This window comes from Phoenix dactylifera, chromosome 2, assembly GCF_051530095.1.
Source record: "Phoenix dactylifera cultivar Ajwa chromosome 2, Ajwa_hap1_PhDact_Kaust_v1.1, whole genome shotgun sequence".
Taxonomy (NCBI): Eukaryota; Viridiplantae; Streptophyta; class Magnoliopsida; order Arecales; family Arecaceae; genus Phoenix; species Phoenix dactylifera.
Window position 1 is genome coordinate 39,035,124 of NC_143191.1, and position 12,142 is coordinate 39,047,265.

At 40.2% G+C, this 12,142-nt stretch overlaps 1 protein-coding gene across 1 annotated transcript; it reads left to right on the plus strand.

Moving 5' to 3' along the window:
• Positions 1-1,005: 1,005 nt before the first annotated feature.
• On the plus strand, positions 1,006-10,679 carry LOC103723827 (putative disease resistance RPP13-like protein 1). The gene is made up of 9 exons (XM_008814883.6): positions 1,006-5,276; positions 7,602-7,893; positions 8,956-9,054; positions 9,140-9,241; positions 9,346-9,405; positions 9,532-9,638; positions 9,872-9,954; positions 10,168-10,258; positions 10,347-10,679. Exons 1-9 carry the CDS (start codon positions 1,231-1,233, stop codon positions 10,546-10,548), a joined length of 5,082 nt encoding a protein of 1,693 aa, XP_008813105.4. The 5' UTR covers positions 1,006-1,230; the 3' UTR covers positions 10,549-10,679.
• Positions 10,680-12,142: the final 1,463 nt, after the last annotated feature.

Sequence of the window (12,142 nt, forward strand, 5' to 3'; positions counted from 1 at the left end):
ACACAGTTAACTTGTCTAGGAACATAGTTAACTTGTTTAGGAACACAGTTAACTTGTCTAGGAACACAGTTGTCTAGGAACACAGTTAAGTTGTTTGGGAACACAGTTAACTTGTCTAGGAACACAGTTAACTTGTCTGTGAACACAGTTGTCTAGGAACACAGTTAAGTTGTCTGTGAACACAGTTAACTTGTCTAGGAACACAGTTGTCTAGGAACACAGTTAAGTTGTTTGGGAACACAGTTAACTTGTCTAGGAACACAGTTGTCTAGGAACACAGTTCAGTTGTTTGGGAACACAGTTAACTTGTCTAGGAACACAGTTGTTTAGGAACATAGTTAAGTTGTCTAGGAACACAGTTAACTTATCTGTGAACACAGTTAACTTGTCTAGGAAAGCCTGAGAGTCGACTCCAGGTGAACAGGGGTCGACTCGTGCTGTTAAGGGGTCGACTCCAGGTGAGCAAAGGTCAACTCCAGGTTTGTGAACACAGTTAAGTTGTCTATGAACACAGTTAACTTGTCTAGGAACACAGTTAACTTTATTTTTATTTTTATTTTATTTTTTTTCTTCTTTTTCTTTCATTTTCTTTTTTTCTTTTCTTTTTTTTTTTCTTCTCTTCTTCCCTTCTTCTTTCTTCTTCCTTCTCCTCTCACGAGGCCGGTAGCTACGGAAGGGGGTCGGACGGTGGCAGCCGCAGGATGGGGCCACCGGGGGGGGGCCAGCGGCTCCTCTTCTTTGGCACCTCCCCACCGTGGGGGCGGAGGTATTCCCGGCAGCGCGGAAGGGGGCAGAGGGTGCGGGAGGGGGCGGGCTGTGGCCGGCGGCAGGCGCGGGAGGGGGCGGGCTGTGGCCGGCGGCAGGCACGGGAGGCGGCGGGCCGTGGCCGGCAGCTGCCTTTTTCTTCTCCTTCTTTGGTGGGAATGGGAGAGGCGGGGGCATTTTTGTTCCATAAAGCAATGTTGAATTATATATGGACCGGTTGTTAAACAGAGATTTAATGTTAAAGTTCAATAAATGGGCCGCCGAGCAAGTTCCCCTATTTCTTTCCACCCGGCGGTCAACTCTGGCGTGTTTTATTCCCCTTCGACCCGTTAGATTGACTCTTCTTAGCCGTTCACACTTGCTTCTTTCCTTTCCACCACCTTTAATTTTTATGAATTTTTCCTTCTCTTCTGCTATCTTGGATCAGCTATTGTTTGTAAGGAACACACAGTTGTTTTCCCTGGCATGGCGGAGCTGACCATAGCAGGATGGCTGGTGTCTCCTATCATCGAAGAGATGATTCACAAGGCCCGCTCCTACCTAGAGAACCATCACCACCGGCGGATGGACATGGAGGAGGAACTCCACAGCCTCGAGACCTCCCTGACGCAGATCCTCGCCGTCGTCGGTGCCGCCGAGAGGCGGCAGCATGTCAAGGATGTGACCCACCAAACACTGCTGCGCCAAATGAAGGATGCCATATACGAGGCTGAGGACGTGCTGGATGAGTACGGCTACCTGTTCCTCAAGGCCAGAGTGGAGGGCGGATGCAAGGTGAGCCATCGGCTATCCTCTTGTTCTCTTTCTTCTGGCCAATTTTCAGTCGGACATGGCAAATTCAGAACCAAGTTAAGGAATACCGTAAAGAAGTTAGATAGGGTCAACGCCAGTGCTGAGAGGTTCCTCCAAGTGACCAGGTTAGAGATTAGCAGTGCAATTCAGCAGCCTGAGTTCATGCTATCGCGTGCCACCACCTCCTTTTTGCTTGAGAACAAAGTGTTCGGGCGAGACGAGGAACGGGATGAAATAATCGGGCTGCTACTCGAGCCCGGTGACGAGCACAACTTCGTTCTTCCGGTAGTTGGTGAAGGAGGTGTTGGGAAGACTACACTCGCTCAGCTTGTCTATAATGATGTACGAGTGGCGAAACATTTTGAGTTGAGGATGTGGATCTGCGTCTCCGATAGTTTCAATGAGATTCGGCTTACCAGGGAGATTTTGGCGTCAGTTTCTAATGATGCAATTGGCGATTCAGCAAATCTCAATAAGCTCCAAGAGGAGCTTCGAACGAAGTTGATGTCGAGGAAATATTTGTTGGTCTTGGATGATGTGTGGAATGCTGAGAACATGGAGGACTGGGAGAACAGGGATAGATGGAGGAAGCTCCTCGCCCCTTTGAGATCTGGGGAAAGGGGAAGCAAGATCCTGGCGACAACTAGAATGGAAATGGTGGTAGCGGTGTTGGGTGCTGTGGATTCAATCTACTTGAAGGGGTTGAGAGGTGATGCTTATTGGCTGCTTTTCAAGAAGCACGCCTTTGGTTGCGAGAACCCTGATAACCATCCAGATTTATTAAGATTTGGTGAGCAAATAGCAGAGAGGCTAAATGGCTCACCTTTGGCTGCAAAGGTCGTGGGAGGAATGCTGAATGCTGAATTGGATATTGGAAAATGGAAGAATGTTTTGAAAAGTGACATATGGGATGGCATTATGCCTGTTTTAAGATCGAGTTATCAAAACCTTCCGGCACACCTGCAGCGCTGCTTTGCATATTGCAGTATATTTCCCAAGGACTGGAAGTTTGAACCAGATAGGCTGGTCTACATGTGGATGGCACAGGGTTTCATTCAGCCCCAAAGCTGCAACATTGCGAGGATAGAGGATATAGGAAGAGTCTACTTCGATGACTTATTGTCAAGGTCTTTCTTTCAAACACTTGAGCAAGATGGTCGTAAATATTATATGATGCATGATCTGATGAGTGACTTGGCACAAACTGTTTCCAAGGATGAATGCTTTCGAATTGAAGGTGACATGGTAACAAAAATTCCATCCACCGTTTGCCATTTGTCAATTAACACTGAAAATCTGCCTCAACTCACAAATATACGTCAACTGAATAAGTTGCGCACCTTAGTTTTCTTCTATAATGATCACAACATTCACCGTGATCTGCTCAAAGAGTTGAAAAGCATCCGTGTGTTGGATTTAACTGGTTGTGATGTGGAAAAACTGCCAGAAGATATTGATCATTTAATTCATCTGCGTTACCTAGCTCTTTGTGACACACTCAGAACATTGCCTGCATCACTGTGCAAGCTTTACCATCTGCAGGTGTTAAGCACATCTAGATGGTGCTGGCTTGGTCAATTTCCAGAAAGTATGAACAAGCTGATCAGCTTACGGCATCTTAATGTTCATAGTAAATATGCAGCTCTGATTTCTGGAATTGGAAAACTTACCTGTCTTCAGGAATTAGCTGAATTCCATGTTAGAGAAAGAAAGGGATACAAAATTGGAGAGCTGAAGGACATGAATGAACTTCGAGGATCACTCGACATAAGAAATCTTCAGAATGTTAAAAGTAAGGCAGAGGCTGTTGAGGCCAAGTTGAACCGAAAAATGTATATTACGGCATTGCGGTTAGAGTGGGGTACCTCTGGAAAGACTAGAAGGCATGATGTAGAAGTACTTGAAGGCCTCCAGCCAAATGCCAATCTCGAGGAACTGGATATCGTAAGCTACAAGGGCATCAGATCTCCATGTTGGCTGGAGGCAATCTGGCTCTGCAACCTCAAATCTCTCTCCCTAATCAACTGTGAGGGGTTGAAATCCCTCCCTCCTCTTGGACAGCTTCCTGGCCTCAAATTTCTCAAAATTATTGGAATGCATGCAGTAAAACGAGTTGGTTGTGAATTCTATGGTCATGGCACTGTAAGAGGATTCCCATCATTGGAGCATATACAGTTTGTGAACATGTCGAAGTGGGTAGAGTGGTCTGAAATAGAGGACTCCCAAATGTTTCCTTGTCTCCGTGAACTCAAGATTAAGAATTGCCCGAAGCTGTTGAAATTACCCACCTTCCCTCCTAACTTAATGAATATATCCATAAGAGATGTGGGACCAATTCATAATTTAGATTTCTGCCCGTTGTCATCACCACTGCAAACCCTTTTAAGCCTGACTATATGTAGCTCCACCATGCTACTTGATGACTACCTTCACTGCCACCACTTCAGGGATGTTGAGGTGTTGAACTTGGACATGTGTCATCAAGGGACTCTGTCTGCCGTAGAGTTTCGAGAATTCACCTCTATCCAAAGACTCAGAGTATCTTTCTGTCCCAATTTACTTGAATCCATGATGACAGAGAAGGAGAGTTGCTGTAGCATCTTGCCCTCATCACTTGTATATCTTGATATCCTTCAGTGTGAAATCACTGATGAGTCACTGTCAAAATGGATGCAGAACCTCACCTCTCTTTGCACTTTGGAGATTGGAGGTTGTCCCTTCATAATTTCCCTTCCCTCCAGGAATGTATTGTGCCACCTGACTGCACTCCGACAGATGCATATCGCAGATTGCAAAGAATTGATCTCACTGGCTGGGTTGCATGCCGTTTCCTCCCTCAGAACCTTGAGAATAGTTGGTTGTCCCAAGCTTTTATCATCATCCATGATCCAAGGGGTGGAGGACAATTGCAGTAGCATTCTACCATCATCGCTCGTACGTCTTGCAATCGAGTCATGTGGCCTTGTTGATATCTCATTGTCAAACTGCCTGAGGAACCTGACCTCTCTTGCCACCTTGAAGATTAAAGGCTGTCTCCAAATAACATCCCTTCCCTCGGCGCAGGTACTGTGCCACCTGACTGCACTCCAGCAGGTGAGTATTGGAGAATGTCCATTGCTGACATCACTGGCTGGCTTGCATGAGCTTTCTTCCCTTAGAACACTCAGAATATTTCTCTGTCCTACTCTTCTGGAGTCCATGACCCCAGGCGAAGGAGATAGCTGTGGCATCCTGCCCTCGTCACTTGAATATCTGGAAATCAACTCATGTGGTATCATTGATGAGTCACTGTCCAGATGTCTGCAGAACCTCATCTCCCTCTCCACCTTGAACATAGAAGGCTGTCACGGCATTACATCCCTTCCCCCAGCAAACGTGTTGCGCCACTTGACCTCGCTCCAAAAATTGCATGTTGAGGACTGTAAAGAGTTATCATCAGCAGCAGCAGGCTTATCAGCCCTTGTCTCCCTCAGAGACTTGAATATTGAACGCTGCCCCAAGCTCGATTCAATGGCCCTACTTCATGATGTGAAAAACCTTTCCTCCCTCAAGGAATTGAATGTAATGGATGGATCAGAAATTCAGTTGCTGCCCGATGATGGCCTGCCTGCTTCACTTGAATATTTCAGTTTGTTGGGATGCCATCCAGAATTAAAGGCACAGCTGCGTAAAAAGAAAGGCCCTGAGTGGGATAAGATTGCTCACATCTCTCAAATATTTTACTGATTCATCTGAACTCTGCAAGAGATGGTTGTGCTATTCTGCAACCTCATCCACTGATACAGTTGTTGCTTAGAGGTGTGGCTGCTGTTCTTATCACAATCATCCTCTACCCACCTCTTTTTTCTCTTTTTATTTAAAGAAAGAATAGCTCCCTCTTACCCACCTCCAATATAGCCTAGATTTCAGTTGTCTTTAGAAAATCTAATGGTTGTTTAACTCACCTGGAGGACCGAGATTAGCATTTATTACACATACAAGAACAGTAGCAAGAGTGCTAGAAAAAGTTATGTCTGACATCTATAGTATGTAGTTGCAAACCTTAAATTTCCATTTTTGATCGAATACATTTTCTTGAAGTACAACCTTAACTTCTTTCAGCTGATAGAAATCTTCCTTTTTTTCCCATCTTTTCTCCCTTATTTGCTGCATAATGTTTAACAGGTTTTGAGGGCATTTCTTGAGGTATACTTCTGCAACAAGGCTACAAGGTGGTATAACTACTGTTTAAAATTCCCCAATATAATGAGATTTAAATTCTGAAGACAAAACCAATAACGTGGACATCTCTAATCATATCATATGTTTTTTATTTTCTCTCAGTTGTGATGTTTCCTTGATTTTCAATGTTATGAAAGCATAAATCTGATGCACATTGAGCTGTTTATCGTGCCTAAGAATATTTTTTAGCGTCAGTCTCTTAAATTGTTTTGGTTAACATCGTGTTTTAATGGGTGACAACTTCGTTTGTATTCAAATAGAATCGTGCTTGTTTAATTGGTGACAGCTTAGCTTGTGGCTTCTGTTAAATTGCAAAAATTCAACTCAGCATGCACTTGTTCAGCTGGTGACCCACTCAACAGTTTAGTTTTATCATATCTGTGACTGCTTTGAAACAGTTGGCTCATCTTTGTCCTGCGTACCCTGTTTCACAGTGAAGTTTCTGATCTCGTGGCAATTGAGGAGATATTCTTCCCTTGTATTTGGAAAAAAACATGTCTTGTTTATCTTATGAATCTCTTAAAGCTACTGAAGCTCTTGTTCTCTTTGAATTTAGGTGTAAGCATGAGGATGATGATCCTGAAATAGCAGAAAAGTGGGAAATTAGCTACGATTGGGGATCAAATGCATATCAAGATCAAGACATTTCAGTAGATTGTTATCAAAGATATAATGAATCCGGTGAATGGACTGAGCTTTCGTTGGGTGAAACAACAGCAGAGTATGCGTACGAGAAAAGTTGAATAAAGATTCATCCAACCCTTTTCAAATATATAACAAATCATCATCAAATGAACTATGCTGAAGTTTGCAAAATTTTCAACTCTTCCTAAAGTTCTCAAAATATTGAGTGTTCGGACAAAGACTGAAGGATTTGTAATTTCAGAAGGCGACAAATAATATATGCCTCCAACTCTATTAAATAATTATAAGAAGATGAAGAGACAGAGGTGTCGATCTTCTTGCAGTCTCTTCGGTTATAGTGTTTACCAAATTTCAAATTTGTTGTAATAAAAATGATAGGTTGGCAGACATATAGTGATATTGTTCATTTATTTGTCGACGGAGATTTCTGTGCACTTGAGCTCTTAGGCATCAACACATGTGAACTCAAGTATGAATTATACTAATCGGCTGTTTGTGCACATCAATAACAAGTTAGCACTGAGAGGTGTTTCGTTCGTAAGGTGTATTTATATGTATGAAAGATATCCTGTAAATGAACAGGACGAACAATTGAATCAGATTGGCATTGGGAACATTGTTATAGGTTGGATTAATAAGTATTGGATTAATCAGATATCCAAGCGAGTTTTAAGTATTGTGTAATGCTTGGATTAATAAGTCTTTATTTTTCATTTTCTCGAAGAATGTCTACTTGCCAAGCGTTGCTTTGTGTTTCATGCAATGTGGATGATCATGATAACAATATCTTGCAAGCTAAATTTGTCAAAAAGCCGTAGTGTATTGAGCATTGCAAGACAAAAATCCAGTCTAAATTTCAATTGAAATGCATCTTCCTGTACGTTAGGAAAAGTAGCAATTGATCAAAACCGGCTTCCATCACCAAAGAAAAAAAATAAATACAAGAGAAAACGGCTATGGTTAGAATAGCGTCGTTGCGTGGGATAGCCATATTAAATTTTGAGAGTAAGATTCGTCGTCTCGATATCGAATTCTGTACCGATATCATATACTAGCATAGTATTGATATGGTACGAAATTTTGTTTAGCGTACCGAGTGCCAACACACTATCCGTACCGAATATAGGTACTAAATCGGTATGGTATGATATATTGCCTGTATAATATATTATATTTAGAAGGCTGACCATATATATTTTTTTTTTCGCCCTTATGGCGACGGATTTTCGATTTTATTATTATTATTTTCTCGGCGGGAGCGGAGCGAGAAAAGGCGGGAAATTTGCGGCCCCCGGCCCCAGCCCCTACAAATACCGAACACCCCCCGTACCTAAACCTTCGATCTTTCCGCTCGCCATGGGGAAAAAGAAGCGAACTCGGGTTTCCGAGGACGAGAACGAGAAGACCGGAGAGATCCCAGGGGCCGGCGAATCATCGATGAAGACTCCCAAAGAGAAGAGCTTATACGAGGTATTCCAAGTCCCCTTCCCCTCTCTTATTTTCGAATAATTAGGGGAACCGGAATCTCTCTTTGGTTGCTAGAAAGAACGATTCAAAACGACAGTTCACCACCCCACCCCTCCCCCACCTGCTTTCTTTTAGATCCATTGTTTTGATGTGATATGTGTTATCTATATGTTGATTTTTCGAATTAGGGTTTCGCAGTCATAGTTTGTTTAGAGCCCAGAAATTTTGATGAAAGGCTGCTGATTTTAATCAAACAGGTGGTGGGTGGAAAGTCTTTTGTTGCATGATTGGGCTAAACGGACAATTGTGCGAGATTCGAAAAGATGACTTGTTTGCTAGTTACGAGTTCTAGGAAAATAGAGAAATTTTCGAAAGGAGCGTGATTTATCTGATAGGATTTAGTTCTTATCTCATTTAGGCTTTCAGAGTGAAATTTCTTAAGTAATCATGTAAGATATCGTATTTAGTAGGCTGCATCCCGTAGCTTTTGGGTATTGAGAATGACCGAGGTGATATCCTTGTGAAATTAGGTCTAGAGAAGGATATAGTAAAGAAAGGGGCTTAGATTTCGGTGTAAACACGTCCCAAGACTGCAGGTATTTGGATGGCAACTTCTAAGAAGCATTTGAAAAGACGATCGTTCATGGATGAGTCTGCCCCAGTAGAAATTGGTTGTGAAGAATTGGACGACTGGCTGTAAATGGATGAGAATATATGGATATAGAAATTCATAAAATCTCTACCCATCCTCTCATTTTTTGAGGTAGTTTAAGTTTTAGTTAAATTATTCCAACACCATCCGGTGGTCTTTTGCCAAGTGAATAGTTCAATAAATGCATTGCTCTGATGGTTCCCTCTTCTTGCTTTCATTCCTTGCCCACCTTATAATTCTCATGGTTTAAGTTTCAGTTATCCTTGTTAATATCTATTTTAAGAAGGTAGCTAGTACAAGCATCTTTTCACTTCATAGTCCACTTTTGCCATTAATTTTCAAAAATATCAGGTAAAAAAACTGACTCATTCTAAGAATTTAGAATTTATTAACAATCTTTTTTGTTTTTCCAGATTCTGGGTGTGGAGAGGGCAGCATCTCAGCAGGAAATAAAGAAGGCATACTATAAGTTGGCCTTGCGTCTTCATCCGGATAAGAATCCTGGAGATGAGGTAGAGAACCATGATTATATTTAGAGTAGTGTCTTCTTGTTTGACATCGTAGCTAGGTCCCTGACCTTTTTTCCTTCTACATCAGGAAGCCAAGGAAAAATTTCAACTCTTGCAGAAGGTGATTTCTATTCTTGGGGATGAAGAGAAAAGGGCAATATATGATCAGACTGGTTATGCTGGTGATGATGTAAGGACATTGAAAATTTTATTTATTTTTATCATTTTTTTCGCTAACCGGTCCATTGATTAGCCCATCTTAGTTATGTTATGACATTTTCCCTATTTGATCAGGCCCTGGTTGGTGAAGCTGCCGAAAATCTGCAAGAGTTTTTCAGATCAATGTATAAAAAGGTATGAGTTATTTCTCAGAGACAGGGACTATGATCTTTTCTCTAGCTATTTCATAATAACCAAATAGTTGTGTTGAATAGTGAACCATTTTTCTTGCGATAATTGCATTGCTCCATTTGGCTGCAGGTAACAGAGGCTGATATTGAAGAATTTGAAGCTAATTACAGAGGTTCAGATTCAGAGAAAAAGGATTTAAAGGATTTGTATATAAAATTCAGGGGCGATATGAACAGGTACTATAGAATTAGACACATTTAGCTTTACCTTTTTAGAGAACTGTGATTTTTTTTCACTATCTCGTTATTGACCTGCCTTCAAGCTCTGTTGGGCTTTAATGTTTGATAATAGAAGCAGGCCCAGGGCCCCTGGCCATCCATTGCCATCTCTCAACAATATGATTTCGGGTTGTTGTTAAAACTATAGAAATTCTTTATTAATATAGTGTTTCTGACATCCTTCCATCCAGGCTTTTCTGTTCAATGCTTTGTTCTGAGCCAAAGTTGGATTCACACCGGTTCAAAGATATAATCGATGAGGCAATAGCTGAAGGTGCGATTTGTTTACTGTTATCATCCGTATTGATCTACTTTTCAGAGAAGTATAATAGTCAACACTCCAATTTTTCATCATAAATTCTGTTCAAATCCAAATAATCAATATAGCTCTGATTCTGTTGTTTGGGAGGACTGTGACAAACATCCTGGATGGCTCCTTTTTGTGGAGCTTGTCCTTTTCTCAAATGACATGTAATTCCTCTGATAGGAGAACTGAAGACAAGCAAAGCATATCAGAAATGGGCGAAGCAGGTTTCTCAAACAGAACCACCTACCAATCCTCTAGAGAGAAGGGGGAAGTGAGTTGCTTTCTTGCCCGAATTTTATCTACCATTCATGCAAATAGTTCCCTTTAAGCCTAATTATCATCTCTGCGAACCTTTGTAGGTCAAAGAAACAAAAAGAAGCAGATCTTGTTGCACTAATCTCTCAACGCATGAGCCAGAGGAAACAGCAGTTCAACTCTGTTCTCTCCTCCATCATGGCCGAGTGCGATGCAGATGCTGCCCCAGAACCTTCAGAACAAGAGTTTGAGATGGCCCGGAAAAGAATTGAAAGCAGCAAGCAAGCCAAAAAGAAGAGGCATTAGTCTACCACCATTTTGTATTAATTCCTGCTTAAGTAATTGTGTTATCCATCCTTTGTGTATAACCTGTTTAAGTAATTATTCTTGTCTGTAAAAGATTATTTTCAATTTAGGGCGCTGTAATTTTATGCAAACGGAGAAAATTTAACACTATATCTATGCTCGTTGTGTTCAATGTCTTTCGTAATGATCACCCACAACTTGCAATAGCTCCTACGGATATTGTTCAAGTGAAGGTCAGACGAACTTCGCATCATTTTGTGCTATGCAAGGAATGTTCAATATGCGAGAGCATATTTAATTTAAGATGCTTCTGACAGGATGCAGTAGTAGTTATCACGGTTTTAAGTTTTGTTGTCGTACATCAATCTGCAGATGTTAACAATCCAAAAGAATGTTTCAAAATTTTTTTGAGCAACTCGAGGATTTTAATAAATATAATACGACTAAAGGATTTTAACTCCATCTTTTCTTTTGTATAAAAGGCGTCCAGGCATAAAAGGTATCAGATCTCCTTCAAGGAAGTGTCGACGAGAAACCTTGATTTATGTCTTGCTGAAATCTTGGCTAATGTTGTAACTGTTTGATTGATATCCATATCAAAAAATTGGTCTTAATGTTTATTATTCAAAAAGTGACTTGAAATTCTAAAAGATGGATTAGAAAATTTTGGCAAGGGTTGAAATTGGATCAGAGTATCTATATCCATATTTATTTTATTTGATGAATACAAGTATGGACGTCGATATTGGTTAGATGCAAAAATTTATATTTATATTTGTTTTAAATGAATATGGATATAGATTGGATAGAAAATCAAAGAATTACTATGTAGAAGTTAAATCAAATTAATAGCATATTAATATAGTCATTTATTTTTTTTAAAAATTCATGAGTGCTATAAAAAATTGAATAAAATTACAAAAAAAATCGAATATTTGAATATGGTTTGGGTAGTTGTCTACCTATATTCATATCCATTTTTTTTGTTAGATATAGAAATATGCTAGGTCTGAAAAATTTATTACAATTTCAATATCTGTGAACAAAAATAATATCATTTCATAACAAGTAACAAACTGGTATAAAATTATAAAATTCATTCATCCAACTAGTAACAAGAATGCTCTATCTATTCATTCCTTCAATCTGTGATCACAACCATAGTCAAGTACCATGCAGCCTACAACTCGGAAAAAAAAGAGAAAAGAAGTTGGGAGCTTTACAACCCGATAAGAATCTTTGCACATTCACACCAATATAATAATATAATTTGAAAATAGTAATAAACGACACCAAAATAAACATATAAATTATGAAACCTCTTTTTAAATATCTAATATAACTCAATTAAACCAACAAATATCCACGTATACATACATCAAATATCTAGTTTATCAAAAGAGATATACCACAACATACCAATAAGTAAAACCTTTTATTCAGTATTGGTTTCATGTGTTTTATCATCCATCTCTCATTAATTCAATTCTAAGTTTAATAGCAATATTCTCTGACTTTGGACTGACCAAGATTATAACTCAGCCTAAAACTGCTAAACAAAATTCGACGTGTAAACTTGTGGATGCTATCCTAT

Coding starts and splice junctions, on each gene's coding strand:
- LOC103723827 (XM_008814883.6), top strand. CDS start 1,231: ATGGCGGAGCTGACCATAGCAGGATGGCTGGTGTCTCCTATCATCGAA. Junction 5,277..7,601: donor GCTCACATCTCTCAAATATT/TTACTGATTCAT, acceptor TATTATATTTAG/AAGGCTGACCATATATATTT. Junction 9,242..9,345: donor CTGGTTATGCTGGTGATGAT/GTAAGGACATTG, acceptor CTATTTGATCAG/GCCCTGGTTGGTGAAGCTGC.